The sequence below is a fragment of the Mus caroli genome, chromosome 18 (genome assembly GCF_900094665.2).
Source record: "Mus caroli chromosome 18, CAROLI_EIJ_v1.1, whole genome shotgun sequence".
In the NCBI taxonomy this organism is placed as follows: Eukaryota; Metazoa; Chordata; class Mammalia; order Rodentia; family Muridae; genus Mus; species Mus caroli.
In genome coordinates, this window is record NC_034587.1 from 71369682 (window position 1) to 71388378 (window position 18697).

Genomic DNA, 18697 nt, shown 5'->3' on the forward strand with positions numbered 1-18697 from the left:
TGTGTGTGTGTGTGTGTGTGTGTGTGTGTGTCTGTATGTATAAAGATAGATAGATAGATAGATAGATAGATAGCTTATCTCATTCATGATCAGAAAATGTGACTTAACACAATGCCAAGAGACCTGCTCCCATCTCACAGAATGGCAACAGTGTCCCATTGTGGGCAAGGAAACAGAAGAGGGAAGCTGTAACGCTAGGGCCAAGAGAGAAAACTGGTCCAACCACTTTGGAGCGTTAAGTATCGATAGACTACATCTAAGGTTATTGGATAAATTCCATAGACAACATCTGAATGTTTAAGACCAACTCATAAATGTCCAATTGTGGGAAATCTAGATGCATCTAAACAAATTCTACATACTGCTAATGGGTATAAACAAAAAGTACCAGTGGGTGTAAAAAACAAAAAGGAAGGAAATACATTACCATTAGTTAATGCAAACTTCCCCTTCCACCTGGTTTGAAAGAAGGGAGGGGCGCAGAATTGACGACAAGAGCTTCTGTGACCTCTGGCTTTTGAAATCCTATATCTGAATTCAATATGGGAAATTGCTTGTATTTGTCAAGTCTCGATAGTGAGCGTTTACTGTGTCTGAAACGTTTTGCTATAATCATTGTGTTTCTGCTACCGCACCTGTGAGCGCAGGCTGCACTTAAGACTGCAGAGGACTAGAACAGGTACAATTACAGAGATCACAGGCTGGGTGCTTACAGCTCCCCTCTCAAAACATTGCCAATCCCAGGTTCCTAGACCAGACACTCTAAGAAAGGATTTGCTCCCTTTCCAATGCGTCAATTCTCTCCCTTTGCTGCCAGACGATAGACACAGGAAGAATTATGGAGACAACGTCAGAGGAAAAACAAAAAGGAGATGGCTGGCATCCCCCAACCTGAGGCTGATGGTGGTCACTGCAGAGGTTGGAGGAGAAAACCCTCCTCTGCTGAGGAAGGTCTCCCGGGCGACACTGCCTTTGAGCCCTCCTTGGCAGGGTTAGAGCACAGCCACAAGAGTTGACATATAAAGATCTGGATCTCCCAGTTTGGTGTTCAAAGAAGTCAGAGGCTGCCAGCTGGCACAGCAGAGTGGAAGTTACAACCCCAGCTGTGACTTGGAGCCTCTGGAGACCTGACAATGCTCTGGAAAGTGAGCTCTGGACGGGTAGGTTCCATGGAAGACATCACCCACGGACCCAGATGCTCCAATCTGCCCAGAGAGTCCTGACCAGAGAAAGTCCACTTCCTCGAGGTTGGCACAAGACTGGGCGCACAGAACAAGCCCTGAACTCCAGACAGCCCTTGCCCATCCCGTCCTCCTGAGGGGCTGTGATCAGGACATAAGATGTACAACAGTTTCCAGAAGCCCTTATTTGGGAGTCATAGTCCTTGCACAGTCAGTTGAGGTTTCGCTGGTGGCTCTGCATACTACTCGAGCAAGGAGGAAATGCAGAAGAGCCTGGTGCTCTCCTCTCACTCAGACGGACAAGGGCAGGAGCACTTACTTGCGCTGGGTTTCCCCAGATTTGACACGAATTCGCCGGATGTACAGCTCCCTCGAGGGGTTGCTGGGTTGAGACAGGTAGTTGCGAAACTCATTCCACAGGTTGTACCAGGAATGGGCTACCCCCTCCCAGGTAAGTCGCATCTTCAAGAGATCGCCCAAGTCCTCCTCAGTGTAGACCAGGAAGGTGTTTGTGGCATTCAGCTCAATCTTCTCCACTCTGCAAGGTGAGACCGAGGCTGATCTCATTCCCCTGCCCCTTGGGAAACTGCCCACCTCCCACCCTCCATGCCCCCACCTCAAAGGACCATGGACTATGACATGGCCGTGAAGCTGAGTTGCACTCCACATGACAGATAACTCTGCCCAAAGAGCCCGACTTCTTATCAAAACCATTCCCGAGAAGTTCTCCCTTTGTGCCACTAACTCCTAAGAGACAATACAAGAAGGACAGAAAAAAAAAAAGAAGACACAAAGTCACCTCCCTAAGGCAAGCATGCTGTCCCTCAGCTCAGAGGCTACAGTCTCACCTTCTCCCTCCCTTACCCTTCCTCCTCTTCCAATTTGCATGGGCTGCCTTGCCACATCAAGCTAGCAATTGTAGATGGTCTAGCCTTGTCTTCCAGCAAGGCTGGGCCCTTACAAGTATGACTCTAGTGGCCTTCCTTCCTTCCTTATTCCTTGCTGACAAGGCCCCACTGTATTTTTCAGGCTGGCCTGGAACTCACAAGTTTCCCGCCACCACCTTCCAACTGCTGGGATTACAGGTTGCATCGCCACACCCAGCCAACATCACTTGGCAGGAGGATGCTCTGCGCATGGTGGGAATTCAACCAATCACTACAGACTTCTACAAACCCCTCCCACAGATGACCACTACAGAAGACCCAGGGATGACATATAGTCCCTTAAAGCCTCTGGTGTCAGGCGTTGCCTGAGATAAAACAGCCGTCTCTGGGCAGCTGATCCAGCAGTTTCTCACACAGCTGACTCATCTCAGGAGCTTTTCTCCCTGAAGCCCTCTGAGTCAAGGACTTGGAGAACACACAGTAGACGAGAGGAAAGAGAAGACACGGATGCCAGCTAGAACCACCCTATTCCTCCCCCGGGCAAGCTGGCTTGTCTCTCCTATGCTTCTTCCAGTGCCTTCCTTTGCACTCTCAATCTTGGGCCAACTCGTTCTTTGTCCTGAATCGGAGTTGCCCAGAACGCTCGCACTTACATTTCCAAGGGCAGGTTCTGGGAGTCTGCGTTGCTACCATACAGGGTAATGTAGAGGGTGGGCTGGGTGTCCCCACTGTTATTGTAAGAGAACATGTGAACTTTCAGCTGGTAATGGTAAACTGCAGAGACAATAACAGAGACCTCTGTGAGCCTTGCTTGCATCTCAAGAGTCATACAGCACACTGAATTTTAGAGACAAACATCCTGCTAGCCCAGGCTAGTCTCAGCCTGGCTCTGGTCTTGCTCTGCCTGAAAGCATAAAAAAAAATCACTGAAGAAGGACCCTGACCTTGGCAGTCAGATGTTCGGACACTTGGAGCTATTTATTTTCTTCTGTGTGACACTGGATTAGGGACTGAGGTACAAACCTCTCTGAGTCTCAAGGTCTTCCTGTATAAAACGATGTTTCACAAACTATTGTAAACAGGTTATTAAAGTAGAAACTATTCAACCAACCATCTGGGTACATTGTTTCACATCTATGGAACATGAACATGCTTTGAAAAACGAAATGTGCCAGGGGTGGCTTAACGCCTTTAATCCCAGCACTCGGGAGGCAGAGGCAGGGGTATTTCTGAGTTTGAGGCCAGCCTGGTCTACAGAGTGAGTTCCAGGACAGCCAGATACAGAGAAACCCTATCTCGAAAGAAAGAGAAAGAAAAATAAGGAAGGAAGGAAGGAAGGAAGGAAGGAAGGAAGGAAGGAAGGAAGGAAGGAAGGAAGACCAAACGCAAGGTAGAATTTTAAGATATTGATACTGATGGTTATGGGGTAGTATCTATATCACAAAAGGGTCCTTACCCTGGGTTTCTATGGAGCCACGTTACTAGGGCATGCGTAATGTGATCTGATTGGCAATAACTTGCTACAGCTAAGTAGACCACAGCTCCCCTGAGCTGCTACTACACACCCTGCTCTTCAAGAGAGTAAAAAAAGCCTAAGGGGCACTTGGGAGCCGGAAGGTAAGTTACCTCTGAAAGGCATGCCAGCCCGGGTTTTTAAATACATTTTGCTATTCCTCTTCTTTCTCATTTTCTTGGCATTGTAGCCAATGTTATTACAACGGTTCTTCCGGCAGCTGAGGCAGATCCCCCTTTTGAAGCGGCTGGAGTCCGTGCACTGGAAGGCAAAGCTGGGCTTGTCCTGATTCACCAGAGAGTCGACAAAGAGGTGTACGGCTCGCTCGTGCTCGCATTTCACCATCTCTGAGATTGCTGAGGAAAACACGGGACAGAGAGCACGTGGGATGAGCCACCACTCAGTCAGTGGTCAATACACACTCATTGGCGCCAGTTAGGTTTGTTAAGGCTGGCAGTGGGTGATTCTTAACACAGGCTCGGGGGTATTCCAAGCTCCTACTAAGATACAGAGGAACTGAAGACCACTGCAACAGTAACGGTCCACTCTGTGAGAGAAGGCAGCAGTATTTACTCCAAGAAACAGAGAGAAGAGAGTTCATATACTAAAAGTGATCTGAATCCCCCTGGACCCATGTCTGAAGGGATGGGCATCAACAGGAGGCTGTCCACCGGGAGTGGTGGCACATGCCTTTATTCCCAACAATTCAAGGCAGAAAGATAGGAGAACCTCTGTGAGTTCGAGGCCAGCCTATTCTACATAGCAAGCTCCAGTACAATAGAGACTACAGAGACCCTGTCTCAAAAAAACATTAAAACAGACAGGAGAGGGAATAAGATTGAGTACCAAAGGGCAGCTATGTGGTAGTCACTAAGCCCTAACAGCTGTCTGGGTAGAAATACCATGCTGGGCATGGTGGCACATATCTCTAACACAGAAGGCAGTGGGAGGCAGATCTCTGTAAGTTTGAATCCAGTCTGGTCTACATTTCAAGTCCCAGGCCAGCCAGGGCTACGTAATGAGACTCTGTCTCAAGCAGAAGGAAAATTAATTAATAACGACTGTGATTTGGAAGCAGGTGAATGTTAACAGGCAAGCAGTGTGTGTCACCACTGTGGGAAGAGGTAGGAGTGATTAATTGAACTCTGTTAACTCCACTAACAGCTCGGGCTGACTCACAAGACGGATAGAGTGAATCCAGCACCAGACGGACACATAGAGACTCACTTCCATATGCAAAAGATCCGATGACATCATTGAATCCACAGCCTGGCTGGAAGTCACCGCCATTGGGATAGATGTCAATGTGACCCACAGGCATCCGAATCCCAATGCTCAAGCCAAAGGAAAGCGTGTAGGTATGCAGGACGTCCACAAAGTCTGCATCGTCCGGGGACAGCCTTCTGTTGATGTCCACCCCTTCAAACATGGGACCGGCGGGATCCAGACCTGCAGCAGAGGAAGCCCAAGCGAACTTAGTGTCAGGGTCAAGGTGCTGCGCTGCTGAGTCTTGCGGTAGAGTCCACGTGTGCTGAGGGAAGATGCTCTCTAAGCCAGATGCATCAGGAGAGCATGTGGGGAGGCAACTGGTCAAGTGTGCACCACAGGGTGTGACTTAATGCTGACTTCTCATTCTGATCTAAACAAACATAGCAACATTGTTTAAAAGAAAGAGTGAGCCAGGCAATGTTGGCCCACGCCTTTAATCCCAGCATTTGGGAGGCAGAGGCAGGCAGATTTCTGAGTTCGAGGCCAGCCTGGTCTACAGAGTGAGTTCCAGGACAGCCAGGGCTACACAGAGAAACCCTGTCTCGAACCCCCCCCCCAAAAAAAGAGTGAATGGGAGCCCCCACACTCTCACACCCCACCCCACCCCCAGCAAAGCATAAATGTAGATTGGTTCTCCAGGTGACCCTAAAAGTCAGTGGCTTGTGGACCAGACACTGAGAATTTTCTCTAGTCTTCAGGATCATATATGAAGTGGAACCTCGGGCCTCAATTTATATAGCTCATGTTATAAATAAATAAATAAATAAATAAGAGATTAAGAACTTAAGAACTTGTCTGTATATATATACAATTATCAAACTGTGATTGAATGAACTGAATTTGTCCCAATCAGGAAGGCTCCTTGCTCTACAGATGAAAATAAATAAATAAATAAATAAATAAACAATGCGGAACAAGTTAAGCAGTAAGAAATGGGCCCTATTTCATCCTGAGCAATGTTGGACCCCGGGAAGTGCTTTCATCACCGAGAAACGTCTGGTTGATTTCAGAAGAAATTCCTGTTTATGGCACTTGTGGGTAGGAGAACTAGCAGCATCTACTGAGGACAGGCCAGAGATGCAGATACACATCCTAAACCGTGTCACATGGCCCTGACGCATGCGCACAAACGCACACATACACCCACAAATCTCCATGGGCCCCACAGAGCAGCATTTCCCAGACTGAGAGACCCTAGTCTAGAGACACCAAGGCCTGGAGGTGATATGGCTGAAAACTCACCTCATTCGTTTTGTGTTGTTTATTATTTATTTATTCATTTATTTTGGGACAAGAGCCCCGGGAGCTGGCAGAACGCTAACCAGCGCCACATGCTGCAGCCTCCATGCCTAAAAGCAGACCCTTCCCACCAACCTCTCTGCAGCAGGGAACTGGCTTCTGTCCAGTTGCACACCCCACACTCTTGTAGAACTCACTGTATAAGCCACACTGGTCTTGAACTCTCAGAGATCTACCTGCTTCTGCTGGGATGAAAGCAAGCGTCACAACACCCAGCCAATCCACATCTTGGAAAGAGGCAATGGGCGACAGAACCATGTTCCCCAGATCAGGTCGAGGGAACGGTGAGGTCACCGGGTGCGTGTGAGAAGGTGGCTTTAGGACAAAGGCAGAGCTGCTTTCTAGAATGAACAGACTAAGATTCACGGCTCATGGAAACGTGTGGAGGCCAAAACCAGCAAGTGAGAGAAGTCTAGATGGTTTTATGGGTGACCATGGCAGAAAGGGATCCCAGGCTACTTAGGGCTCAACCCTAGCCCAGGACCAGAAGAAAGATGGCATGAAAGTGTGCCCTTCCAGGATGGTCTCCAGTGTCCTGTTTGATAGGCTGCAAGGCCACATTGTGGCACAGAAGCGTCTCCCTGCCTCTCACCATGTGCACCGAAGGGGAAAAGAAAGAAGAGGAACATTATGCTTTGCAACCAATACAAGAGAGGGGCTCTTTGCTTGGCGCAAACAAAGGTCCCCACCAGACGGGCAACTCCATGGAAACGAAGCTGGGCTGGAGGAATGCCGACAGCTGAGGGGGCCTCCCAGGCCAGTGTGGGGCCTTCACCTACCCAGACTGAGCCAGCTCCCTGCTCGGACTGTGTGACACACATCCCTGGCCCACAAGCTAAGGCGAAAAGTGACATGATCTGATTTTTTTATTATTATTATTATTACTATATATTATATCTATACTTTTAGATAGTAGCTAAGGGCAGGCCCTGAAACCTAGTAACCTGGCCTGAATCCCAGATCTGTGACTTAATATTGGGCAAGATATTGGGCTAATTTTTGAATCATCCGGTCCTCCTTCCCCCATCTGTGAAAGCTGCAAGGTTACTGTGTGGCTTACAGATAGCATGGAGGAAGTACCATATGCTTAAGGGTTGGATGTTAAACAACACCTATCCTATAGCCTGCCCAGGATGCAAACCTTGGTCATACAGTCATACTCTTTTTTTGGGGGGGCGGGGGGAGGAATTCAACGCAGGGTTTCTCTGTGTAGCCCTAGCTGTCTTGGAACTCACTCTGTAGACCAGGCTGGCCTCCAACTCAGAAATCTGCCTGCCTCTGCCTCCCAAGTGCTGGGATTAAAGGCATGTGCCACCACGCCTGGCTTCAGTCATACTCTTAAAAGAATCTACCTGCTCAGTTCTTGCTGATCCAGTTAGGAATGCATGACCTCTTCCCTCTGCTCCACAGATTGCTGTCTGGAGCTGTGGAAGGTTCAACTTCTGCAAAACCCACACCCTTGAGCCAAACAAGCCTGGGACTCAAGTCTCTTAAAGGCCCTGAGCTAAGGGCACCTGTGGTCTCTGCACGGTGGTATCACTACACTACCCTGAGGCCTCTTCCTCAGCAGTTAGCACTCAAACAAGCAAAATGAACTGGGAAGCTCTGTTGCTAGCCCTATCTCTCCTCAAACTAGAAACAGGGGAAAACCAAGTCTTTGGTTTGTCCTTGTTCCCAAGGACACATTGGACCTTGATCCTGGTAGAGACCACATGTGTGCTACAAGTTTGCCCCTGGCTGACCCGGCTCTGGAACACTGGAGAATGGCCACACAATCATGGCCTCCTTTGGACAGTTCAAGCCCCTGTACACTACAAGTCAGGAGGAAGGGCTCTCGAGCTACGCTGGATGGAATCACTGGCTCTAAAGGAGTTTGTATGTATATGATTATGTGTGCACCCATTAGATGTGTGTACACCTATTAGACTATGTGTGTATCTATTAATCTGAGGGTGTACACACCCACCAGACTCTGTGTGTGCACCTATTAGACTCTGTGTGCACCTATTAGACTCTCTGTGTGCACCTATCAATCTGCGTATACACACCTGTTAGACTCCGTGTGCACCTATTAGACTCTCAGTATGCACACCTATTAGACTCCTTTCCACCTGAGTACTGTCTTAAAATAAAAGCACTACAGGGAAAGATGGTCATTCCTTTTCTTCTAGGTGCCCTCTAACTGTGACTTAAATGTGTCCTCCCCACAAAATTCATGGACAGAAAAAGTAATCCCAGATTATCCATGGTATTTGGGGGTGAGATGTTTGAGAGCCAATTAGCATCAGAAAAAGTCATCAGGGTAAGATTGACAACTAGATTCTAGTGGGTTGGGTTTTTTTGAAGTAATTTATTTTATTATTTTATTTTATGTGCATTGGTGTGAGGGTGTCAGACCCCTTGGAACTGGAGGTACTGTCCTGGAGACAGTTGTGAGCTGCATGTGGGTTGCTAGAAACTGAACCTGGGTCCATTGGAAGAACAGACAATACTTATCACCACGGAGCTATCTCTGCAGCCCTGATTCTGGTGGTTTTATAAGAGAAAGAACGACCTAAACAAGCACGATTGTTCTAGTTAATCATGAAATGCCCTCCATCATGTTAGCATGCAGCAAACAGATGCCAGGAAGGAAAAAAAAAAAAAAAAACTTCCTATGCACTATAAGTTATCCAGTCTGTGCCATTCAACTATAGCAACAGAAAGAAATCTAAGACCTCATCCTTAGTGTATTAGGGATGAGACGGGAGCTAGGGATGGATGGCTGTAAAGTAATGCTGGAAGGAGAAAGAAGGTCAGGGGAATAAATTTACCAACAGCCTTAGTTGGAGGAAGCTCTCTTGTGTAACTGACAGCCTCCAAACAATGAATAAAGGATCTTGGACATTTTACCTAATCGTTGAATAATTTAGTCCAAATTCAAGCATTAAAAAAAATCCATTTCAATTAAAAAAAAAAGTCTCTTTAATTACAAAATTCAATGACTCATTCTGCACAGGTCACAGTTACTGATAAAGAAACATCCTGAACCCTGGAAAGTGTCAGCCGATAAAGTAAGAGAGCAGAGGCAGGATTCAAAGCAGACTCTACCACTCGCTCCTTTCTCAACTCTCTGGAATCTCAAGGGTAGAAACCAAAACTGAACACTCAGAAGCTTGGAAGCCAGGGCAGGGCCCTTTGGCTCCTGCTTTATAGTTCTTAGCTATTTGGCCCTAAGCAAATTGTCTCACCTCTGCCTGTTTCCTCTCCTCGTGAACTAGATCAGTGGTTTCCAAACTATGTTCCTATTTTCAAAGACCTTGGTATTTCCCCACCTTGAATTTCTCCCAGGAAGGAAAAAAGTCAGAAAGGTATGGCTAACACAGCTTATATATATATATATATATATATATATATATATATATACACATATGGAATATATGTATATATATGCATATATATACATATGGAAGGGCACAGCTAACACAACTCATATATATATATGTGTGTGTGTGTGTGTGTATAGGTAAACACACACATACATATACACATATATATAGTATATATATATATACACACACATACTTAACACACATATAGATAAATATATATATTTGTATTATATATACATATATACACATACAAATACATATTTATATATATATACATACATATAGATACACACATATACACACATAGATACATAGATATTTATATTTTTATATACATGCATATAATACACACATATAGATACATATATTTTTATTTATATATACATACATATACACACACACATATAGATACATACACACACACACACACACACACACACTGGAAGCAGATCTTACCAGTGATCCTGCCCACTGTCCCTTTCACAAAGTTGCCAGCATATCCAGCCACGTGTGCTCCAAGGCTGTAGCCAATCAAGTGAACGTTCCCAAGAGAGAACTCTTCCTTCTCCTGCAGAAAATCGTCGAAGAGTATAAGCTGAAGAGTGTAATCCTGAGATTCCAGGGCTACCAACAACTCAACAAGCCCATCATGATAAAAGAAGGGTCATGGGGTCATAGGCATAAGACTCCCTGTAGCATTGCCAGTGTTGCTGGCATGCAATATGGATGGTCCACCAGGGCAGAAGGTTCTAATGGACTTGGTGTGGCTCTTGAAATGCCCAGGAGGTGGGGTGGAAGATGTGACTACAGGTGTCGCGCCTGACCTTTCCTCTACAAGCGAAGAATGGTTTCCTTTCTTTGGGGCAGAATTTAAAGGACGCAGATGCATCAATGTAGAAGTAAAGGACACCAAAGGACACCACTTTGCAGACCAAAGTGCCAGCTGTGGCTGCAATGACCTGCAACCTACCTGTACCCTTAGGCTTTGACCTCTATATTCTACCCCCCAAGAACTTCTGACTCCTCACCTTAAACTACCTGGTTTCCTACATACAGTGTTCCCTTTTTGGGGGATGCTGAGGTGAAACTCTGACCTGTGGCTCAGAAAACACTCTCTAAAGCTTGTCAGAACAAAGAATGACCACTCGCAATTCTTACGCAGGATGCTGCCAGGACTCATAGGATTCCCGGGTGAGAGGAGAGCCAGGCTGGAAATGCTCAACCCCTGTTAAGTCTATAAGTCTCAGGCAAGCGGTTAGCTTACAAAAAGTAAATCAAGACCCCCAGATCTGTTTTCACACACTATTCCAAACAGTGCAGTGGCTGATCTATCTAAAGCAGCCTCCTTGCCATCCCTTAGCATGGCAGCCGTCTTTGGCTCTTTCTAATTAAGAGTGGCTCCTGGCCATTCACAACCACCCCGAGGGCATTGGCTTCTAAGATCAGGAACTCATCTCCCGCAAGACTTTTTTTTTTTTTAATAGCAAATAAAGTAACAGAGGAACCCAGGGATCTATTAATAATTAAAAGGCTCTGGTGAGGGATTTGAGGTAGTTCGTGCAGGGCTTTAATTTAGTAAACTGTAATGCTAGAGATTTTGATCATACTTGAAGTTCACAGTGACAACGCGTGCTCTGCAAATGTTGGGGAAGATGCCTCCCTTTCATCTCCGCTTACCTGCAGCCAGTCAAGCATCCCAGCTACTCTCTGTCCCACCACCCTGGTGTTATTGACTGCATCCGTGTACAGCTGATGAGCCAGGGGCAGCCAGTCAACCACCACTACGTTAGCATCTTTCTCTCTCATCTGCAGGGCTGATACAAGTTTATGCAGCCAGCTCTCAAACATACCACTCATCTGCAAAGAGAACAGAACGATTATTCTCCTTTTAATTCTCCTTCTGGACTTGAGAAATCCCATGCTCCTCTCCCCATCTGATTGATCCTTCACATAGGCTGCGCAAGTCAGCCGAAGGCAGAAAGGCTTGATGCTTCTTCCCCACCTCCCCTCCACTGCTCTTCATAGCTCCAGTTTCCCATTAGAATATTCACAGCTGATGTGCTGTGCTACACTGCCCTACTCTCTTTTGCATGGGTGTTAGTGATGATGGATGGTGGCTTGATGTTAATCTGAATCCCTCTCTCTGTCAGGCAAGTGGCCTGGTCCCATCCTTCAGGGAGCTGGAGAAGGTTGCCTTGGAGAATTAGCTCCTCCCTCGGAGATGCAGGGAGGCACTGTCACTCACACCAAGTTAACAAATGAGTCCTTCCCCACAGCCCATCTCTGCCATCCTCTTGACCCCGGAGTAAGAAAAATCCACCCCTGGAATCCCAAACTAGAACTCAGAACACATCCCCCCCACACACACACACAGAAGCAACATTATACATGATGACTAGAAGCAGTTGTAAACCGATCCACATGTACATTATCAAATAAATAGATTTTCTGTGCTTAGCCTGGGAACCCAAACACTATTTACAACTTCCTTCTGTGGGAAACTGCCATTCCAAGTTCCAAACACATTACAAAAGAACTTTCTGGAATGCTCCCCACTTGTAAGCTGCGGGCGGTTAGTATTTGCATTTTGACAGGAGGACCTTAGAGAAATTCAAATGTGAGATTCCACTCGTGTCCAGAGGGATGAAGACAGACGGACAGACAGACAGGCCCTCAGTCTTCTCTTCATTCACTTTAGGAAAGTAGACTCCTACCCTTCCAAAACCCCCAAGCCCGACGACCCCAACTGTTGACAGTAGATCTAAAGCCCCAGCAAGAATGTAACGGATATGAATTTCTCATCATTAAGCCGAAGAACGTCCCCTCCCAATTAGTCCAGGCAGAAACCTGTTCACTTAATAGCGCCATTTTCCTACAGACTGTCATTATATGAATGAACAAATCCCTTGCTGGCCAAGGGTTTCTGAAGCTGAGTGTTAAAGCCCCTTTTTGTTGAAGTTTGTCATGGGCCTTTCAATGGAAATTGCTCAGCTAGGGCACATAAAGAGCCCAGTGCCTTTAAACGGGGCCATCTCTATGCAAACAGGAGGGCAGCATGCCAATAGAAGCCAGCCAACCGGGCCAGCTGGCCCCTCCGAGTCTCTGAGCCAGTTACTTGCTTCAGTTCAGCTCTGCTCTTGGAGTAAGAAGGTTCCCCTCCAGGCAGTGGTTGGCCAATGTAATTAAGCATAATTAGAGCTCCTTCAGAGCTAGAGGAGTTGGGCTGCCTGCCTCAAGAGAACCACTTTCTGAAAGCCCATTGCATGCCAGCCCTAAATGCCACCCTGCTGAGTCCAGATTACCCCCTCTGAGAAGCGCCCATTACATTCTTCACAGCTGTCCGAAATACAAGCAGCCCACAAGGAAGGAGGGGGGGAGAATTTGGAATCTGGAAGCACCGCTATTCTTTCTAATTGACCAAAACAAAAGGAATCAAATCTTCTATAAAGCTGCAGAACCCCCTCCTGGGCTCACCGTCCATCCATGAATGATGAAGAAGGTTTTGGCTGTCATGTTGAAGCCACAGTTTTCTAAGAGTTTGCTGTCACCAAGGGAAAGATTACACCCTTCCTGCTCTGGGTCCTTAGAAGTGCGGATGTGAAAAGCCACAGAGGGTCTGGCGGGAGCTGGTACTCCAGTGGGTTTATGATGCTCATCTGGGGAGAAAGAGCAGGGTAAATACTTGTGGTGCTTGGAGTTGTGAGTTCGAATCCAACCTTGAGCCTTTTCATTTGGATTTTACTGTTTACACCTACTGAGTGTTTCCTCTTTGCCTCCTAAGGGAATCTAAAGCTACTATAAATCCAATATCTCAATTCTCTTCAGTGAGTATTAATTAGTCATTTGAACTAAATTCTGTAGCTCAAAAGTAAGTAGCTGTCTACCATACTTCTCTTTATCTTTCCCTACCAAACTGATGTTGCCTTCCTTCCCTCCTTCAAATTCCTGCCCTTGGAGAGTGGGTCCTCTTTTCCTGGAATGCTGAAGACCAGTCAAGTCAAAAATCCAGAAATTTTCAGATTTAAAAAAAAAAATCTTTTTGGCCAGGCACAATGGTATGTGCCTATAATACCAGCACCCCAGAGGCAGAATGAGGTGGAGGCAGGATGCCTGTGTATCCTAGGCTAGCATGGGCTAGAGAGTTCCAGGTACATGGGAATATGTCCTCATCCATTCCCTCCTTCCCCACCCCCACCCCCTGCCCTATAGGCCTGGTGGCTCACACCTGTTCAAATTAGTTCAAATGACTAACTTCAGCACTTGGGGAGCTGAAGCAAAAAGGATTACTAGCCTGAGACCAACATGAGCAACATAGTGAGATCCAGCCAGCCAGGGCTTTATAGCAAAACTGGGGGAGGGGGAGGGGGGTGTCGGGGAGAGTGACAGTGACATCAAAGGGGGAGGCAAGCATTGTGAAACATACCACACATTGCATGGCAGCCCCAGCAGAGTCCTAGGTATTCCCCCAAGGACCAAATGTACTAATGTTTTTCTGCAGAGAAACATAGGACAACTCACACGCTAGAGAAAAAATTACAAAGGTTACAAATAGCTTTCTCTGGGGATTTGCTGCCAGTCCAGTTGAGAGCATATAAGGTCAGGTTTTGCCCTGCAAGTTCCCAAGTTCCAAGTTTTGAGAGGTTTGGGATTTTGCAATTGGGGGTAAAAGGGTATTGACCCACTGTACAAACGACTTTTCTCTGGTATTCCCATTGGGTCCTAGCACTTACTTCAAAGACCTTACACATTCTCGGGGGCTCTCTGCGGGGGCAACAAGCACCAGTTTGTTACTCCAACAGCAGAAGCCATGGGAAAATTCCTCCGAGCAGCAAAGCTGTCCCTTCCTGCTCTCTGTCACAGAGAGTGCTGCCCTTTCCTGCTCCTAGGACGCGGCACTTATGGCCATGATGACATTGTCATTTAAGATAGTCACTAACTGACCCACACTGCTACCATCCTGACCCACTCCTCCAACCATCCTAGTAAACCTCTCTCGATAATGGATCAGGCAAAGAGAGTGTACTCAGCTGTTACCCGGAAACCTCAGGGAGAGATCAAATGAGCATCCCGGAGTTTACTTAAGCCAAGAGTTAAGACACAGAAGGATAAGCCAGTTCTTATAAGTAGCACAAGGCTGTAATCACAGCTATTATGAAGGCTGAGGGCAGGAAGACAGCAGGCTGGAGACCTGCCTGAGGTACAGAGGGAACTGAAGGCAAGTCTGAACAATTTAGCTAGCCCTGGTTTCCAATTTTTAAATAATAATGAGCAATCATAGCTGTAAGGGACAAAGGATGTGTAGCTGTGCAGTACAGTGTGTTTAGTGCATGCTTACGGCCATGGATTTAATCTTCAGAATCTAAAAGGTACACAGGGAAATAGGGAGTGGACTCAAGACAGCTGAGTGCCTGCCCGGCATGCACAAATCACAGTTTGATCCTTAGCACCATAAACCAGGTGTGGTAGCTAGCACATGCTTGTGAGTCTGAGGCTAATCGAGGCTACCTGAGATACCATCCCCTACCCCCAAGGGAGAACAAAAGGAGGAAAACGGCAGAGAAGCCATAGCCATGGAGACACAAGGGGCTGGGGACATATGCTACACATAAGAGGGATAAAAATCCAAAAAGAAAAAAAAAAAAAAAAAAAAAAAAAAAAACAGCTCAAGACACATGACCCGAACACGGGTTAGCTGTCATGAAACTGAAGCCCCAACTGGCAGAAATTTGAGCTAGCAACATTATCAGTTCAGTCCTCCAACCCCGGGAGAGAGAGAGCCATTCTCGCAGAGAGCAGATGGGGTAGCTTAGGAAGAAAGGGAGCTGTTGGCCTCCGGAGAGAGAGTGAAGCTAAACCCATCCATAGATAACGGAGGACCACCCTGATTCCCCAGCTTGCTCTGACCTCACCTCACCGCAATCCACCTTGGTTCCTACAACTTCAGGTCACTTTGGCTTCTGGGCCTTCACGATAGTTCTTCACTCAGATGACCCTCTCAGTTTCTTGCTGGGGGAGGGGTGTCAAGTTCTAGATAAGGCTCTCCCTGACCACACGATAAAAGGTGCCCCCCCCCGACACCCCGCCCCCCGCAAACGGACAGTTTAACCTCCCTCCTCAGCTTCATTTTCCTGCCTCATTCCTGAGTACCCTTTGCATACATTAGTTGGAACGGCTGATATTAGATCTCACAAGGATAAGGACTGCAGTCTATTCTGCTCCTTGCTGTCTTCCTCCACCACCAAGAGTCCCTGGTACTGGGATGCAGTGATACTTTTCAAACGAATGGCACCATCCCCTCAAGACTCTGAACTACCAAACACAGAACGTTGAAGGAACTTCAGATGCGATGCCACCTACCTCAAGTCACCCTTCAAGCTAACACTAGCTAGGAGAAGGTTGGTTCGCGCCCCCGCCCCTTCCCCCCCCCCCTTCTCTTCCAATTTAAGCTCCCAGGTACCCGTAAAGTAACGTGGACTCCTAGCTCCTGGCGCTCTCTCTGCAGACTAAATGAAATGATAGGACTTGGTTTGCGTGCTCTGGGACCCTCCACTGCTTAACCAGCTCATGCTGGCTCTGGGTGACCCCTCCCTCACTTCACCAGGGCAGGCTGCCTCCAGTGAAAGAGTGTTATTCGGAACCAAAGAAGCAAGAGCAAGATGCTAAAGAAAAATAGGGGAAGGGGGAGAGGAAGGAAGATTATTCGGGGAGGATGTCACAGTCACAGACCAGGTGTTCCCTACAAGCGATTGTCAACCTGAAACCCTCCACCTTAACTTCCAAGACACCTAAGCATGATGAAGGGGGGCCGGGGTGGGGGTGAGAGGCACCGGAAGTTAGAGCGCTTTCTAAGAATCCTCTAGCCTCACTAACCTCCAAAGACCAGACAAGGTTTAAAACATGATATAATTTAAGGGCGGCTAGAAGGCAGCTCAGCTAGCCAGACAAGCTGGGAAGGAAGCACAAGAGAGGAATCCAGCCCACGCACTCTGCCCGCCGGCAGCCTCCAGGACGGCTTGCTAGCGGATGCTCTCATCTGAAACGCCGAGACAAGTGGCCTCAAACACCCAGGAGGAGAACACAGACAGAGCAGTGGGAAAGGATTTCGTTGGGACCTAGAAGCACTGAGAAACTAGCTACGCACCGCGGACTCGCTCCACGGGCTGCTGAGTGAGAGCCCAGCGCAGAAGAGAAGGGGGAAGAAGAAGAATAAAAATAAATTCACGTTACCTCGCAGCGACCCCTGGGGACGCAAGGTTGTGATACTTCCCGCCGGGAAGTAACAATAGACGCTCCAAAAGCCGAGCAGGAAAACCGGGTTTCGCATCCTTTCCCGCCACGCCCCCTCCTCTCAAGCAGGTTTTTGGTTTGGGCTTTTTTGTTGTTTTTGTTGGTTTGGTTTGGTTTGAAACCACTAAAACCTCCCAGAGACTACAAGTGGACAGGCCGGGTGTCGGCCAGAAGGTGATGGGGTGGACAGCTGGCAGAACCTGGAAGGTTGGTAGCGCTGCGAGCGGCGACCGGGAAAGCGAGCGTGTGGAGGGACACGCTGCCCAGCCCGACCTGTCCTCTCCCGGAGCCGCTGAGAAGCCGGGACTCGCCGCTGTCACACCGCGAACTCCAGGAGAGGTACTTTTTTAAAGTATTCTAGTCATCTGACCCATCGCCAGATGGATATTTGCATAATTTATTCCCGTCTCGGGACTCTGATTGGTCACACCTTCACTGACGCCCAAACCGAGAACTTCCCAAAGTTTGAATGAAAGTGCCACACACCCACCACGTGGACGCCTGCAGGGAGAAACTAGCTACGCACCGCGGACCCGCTCCACGGGCTGCTGAGTCGCCAGCCTCCCCTGCTTCCTTTCCAATTCCCGAACCCTCAGATCCGCCACTCGCCCCCTGGATAGCGCAAAGGGATATTTCTCCAAAACGGTACTCCCACTGGAGAAGAGATCCGGGAAGACGGGAGGTCATCTTCTCCAAGATGGGAGAGCCAGCCAGCGCTGGGATGGTCACTCCGCACCCACGACTGAGGGTGGGGATAGGGGGGAAAAACACCTAGTGTTCGTTCCATCTTTCTTTACAACAGCTTTGGTCCAGGGAGCAGCATTGTGATGGCAGATCCAGGAGCTGTGGACTGCTTTTTGGGGTTACACAAACCCCACCTCAAATACCTCGTTTCATTATTAGCTACGACACTCGGAACAAGCCCGTTCCCTCACCCGCGATGTAAGGGGCTAACAGTTCCTGAGGCTTAGGGATCCTGGGGAAATGGACTCGCTCGCCTAGGAAAGCGCTCAATTCGGGTAGGCGTTCTGTTGTCATTGGGGAGTCAAAACGGAGTGTCACACGTCACCTTCCCTGAACCCAGAAAGGGTCTAAGACACCTGGCCCAACCTCTGCCACGCGCCCCACTTCCCAGTGAGTGGAAATTAAGCATCCTCCTATCTATGTTCCATCCATCCTTTCCTCCCTCTCTTTAATCTGGATCTCGTGTCTGTGAGCCACGAGCGGATGACACTGTAATCCGGAGTCTGTGCTGAGTTCCTGAGTCTGGGGCGGTGGCGGAGCCAGTGCACCTCCCAGCCGGTGGCGATCCTGAGCGCCAGGCTAACTGGAACTCGCAGCCTCGGGGCTGCGCGTCACCATCCACTCTCCTTCAGCTAGGGGAAAAAAAAATTGCTCTACTGGCCACGCCCTGGACCACTGGGGGAGACCGTCCCACCGCTCCCCGGAAAGGAGAACCCCTGCAGCAGCCCCGCACCTCCTTCCTCGCTAGAGTGAGCGACCGTTGTGGGGGGGGGGGAAAAAGGGCCCTAGCGAGTCAGTCCTGTTCTGTGACTCTGGCTGCCAGGCGAGCACACTTCTTGGCTCACGTGAACTGTCGCCGATTTACAAGAAGTAGATTGGCTGTATCTTTTGAGTGTAAAACTCGCTGTGGTCTATCTGTGGGAAAGTTGATATCACCTCCAGTCCCCACCCCACCCCCAACCCCCACTGGCCCTTTTCCATTGGCAAGCTACAACACGGGCCAGGTGTCACCTGCACTTAACAGAAACAGGAAACAGACTGGCTGCATGCATCTTTGAAGAAAGTCGCAGTCTGTCTCTACTGCCCTAGGTTGGCCTTGGCCAGTTGTCCTCTAGATATGAACCTTTGGCAAGCGTTACTAGCTGA

The 18697-nt window shown here is 48.2% G+C and overlaps 1 protein-coding gene across 1 annotated transcript in view; it reads right to left on the minus strand.

The window, feature by feature from the left end:
* Window positions 1-17130, minus strand: part of Lipg (lipase G, endothelial type) — a 22730-nt gene extending 5600 nt beyond the window's left edge. The window contains exons 1-8 of the mRNA XM_021150459.1: window positions 16748-17130; window positions 12995-13176; window positions 11198-11377; window positions 9977-10088; window positions 4809-5030; window positions 3695-3937; window positions 2722-2842; window positions 1501-1719 (exon numbers count right to left, since the gene is read on the minus strand). Of these exons, the coding sequence (XP_021006118.1) occupies window positions 1501-1719; window positions 2722-2842; window positions 3695-3937; window positions 4809-5030; window positions 9977-10088; window positions 11198-11377; window positions 12995-13176; window positions 16748-16844 (1376 nt within the window). The 5' untranslated portion in view covers window positions 16845-17130. The remainder of the gene's footprint in view (window positions 1-1500; window positions 1720-2721; window positions 2843-3694; window positions 3938-4808; window positions 5031-9976; window positions 10089-11197; window positions 11378-12994; window positions 13177-16747) is intronic.
* Window positions 17131-18697: the final 1567 nt, after the last annotated feature.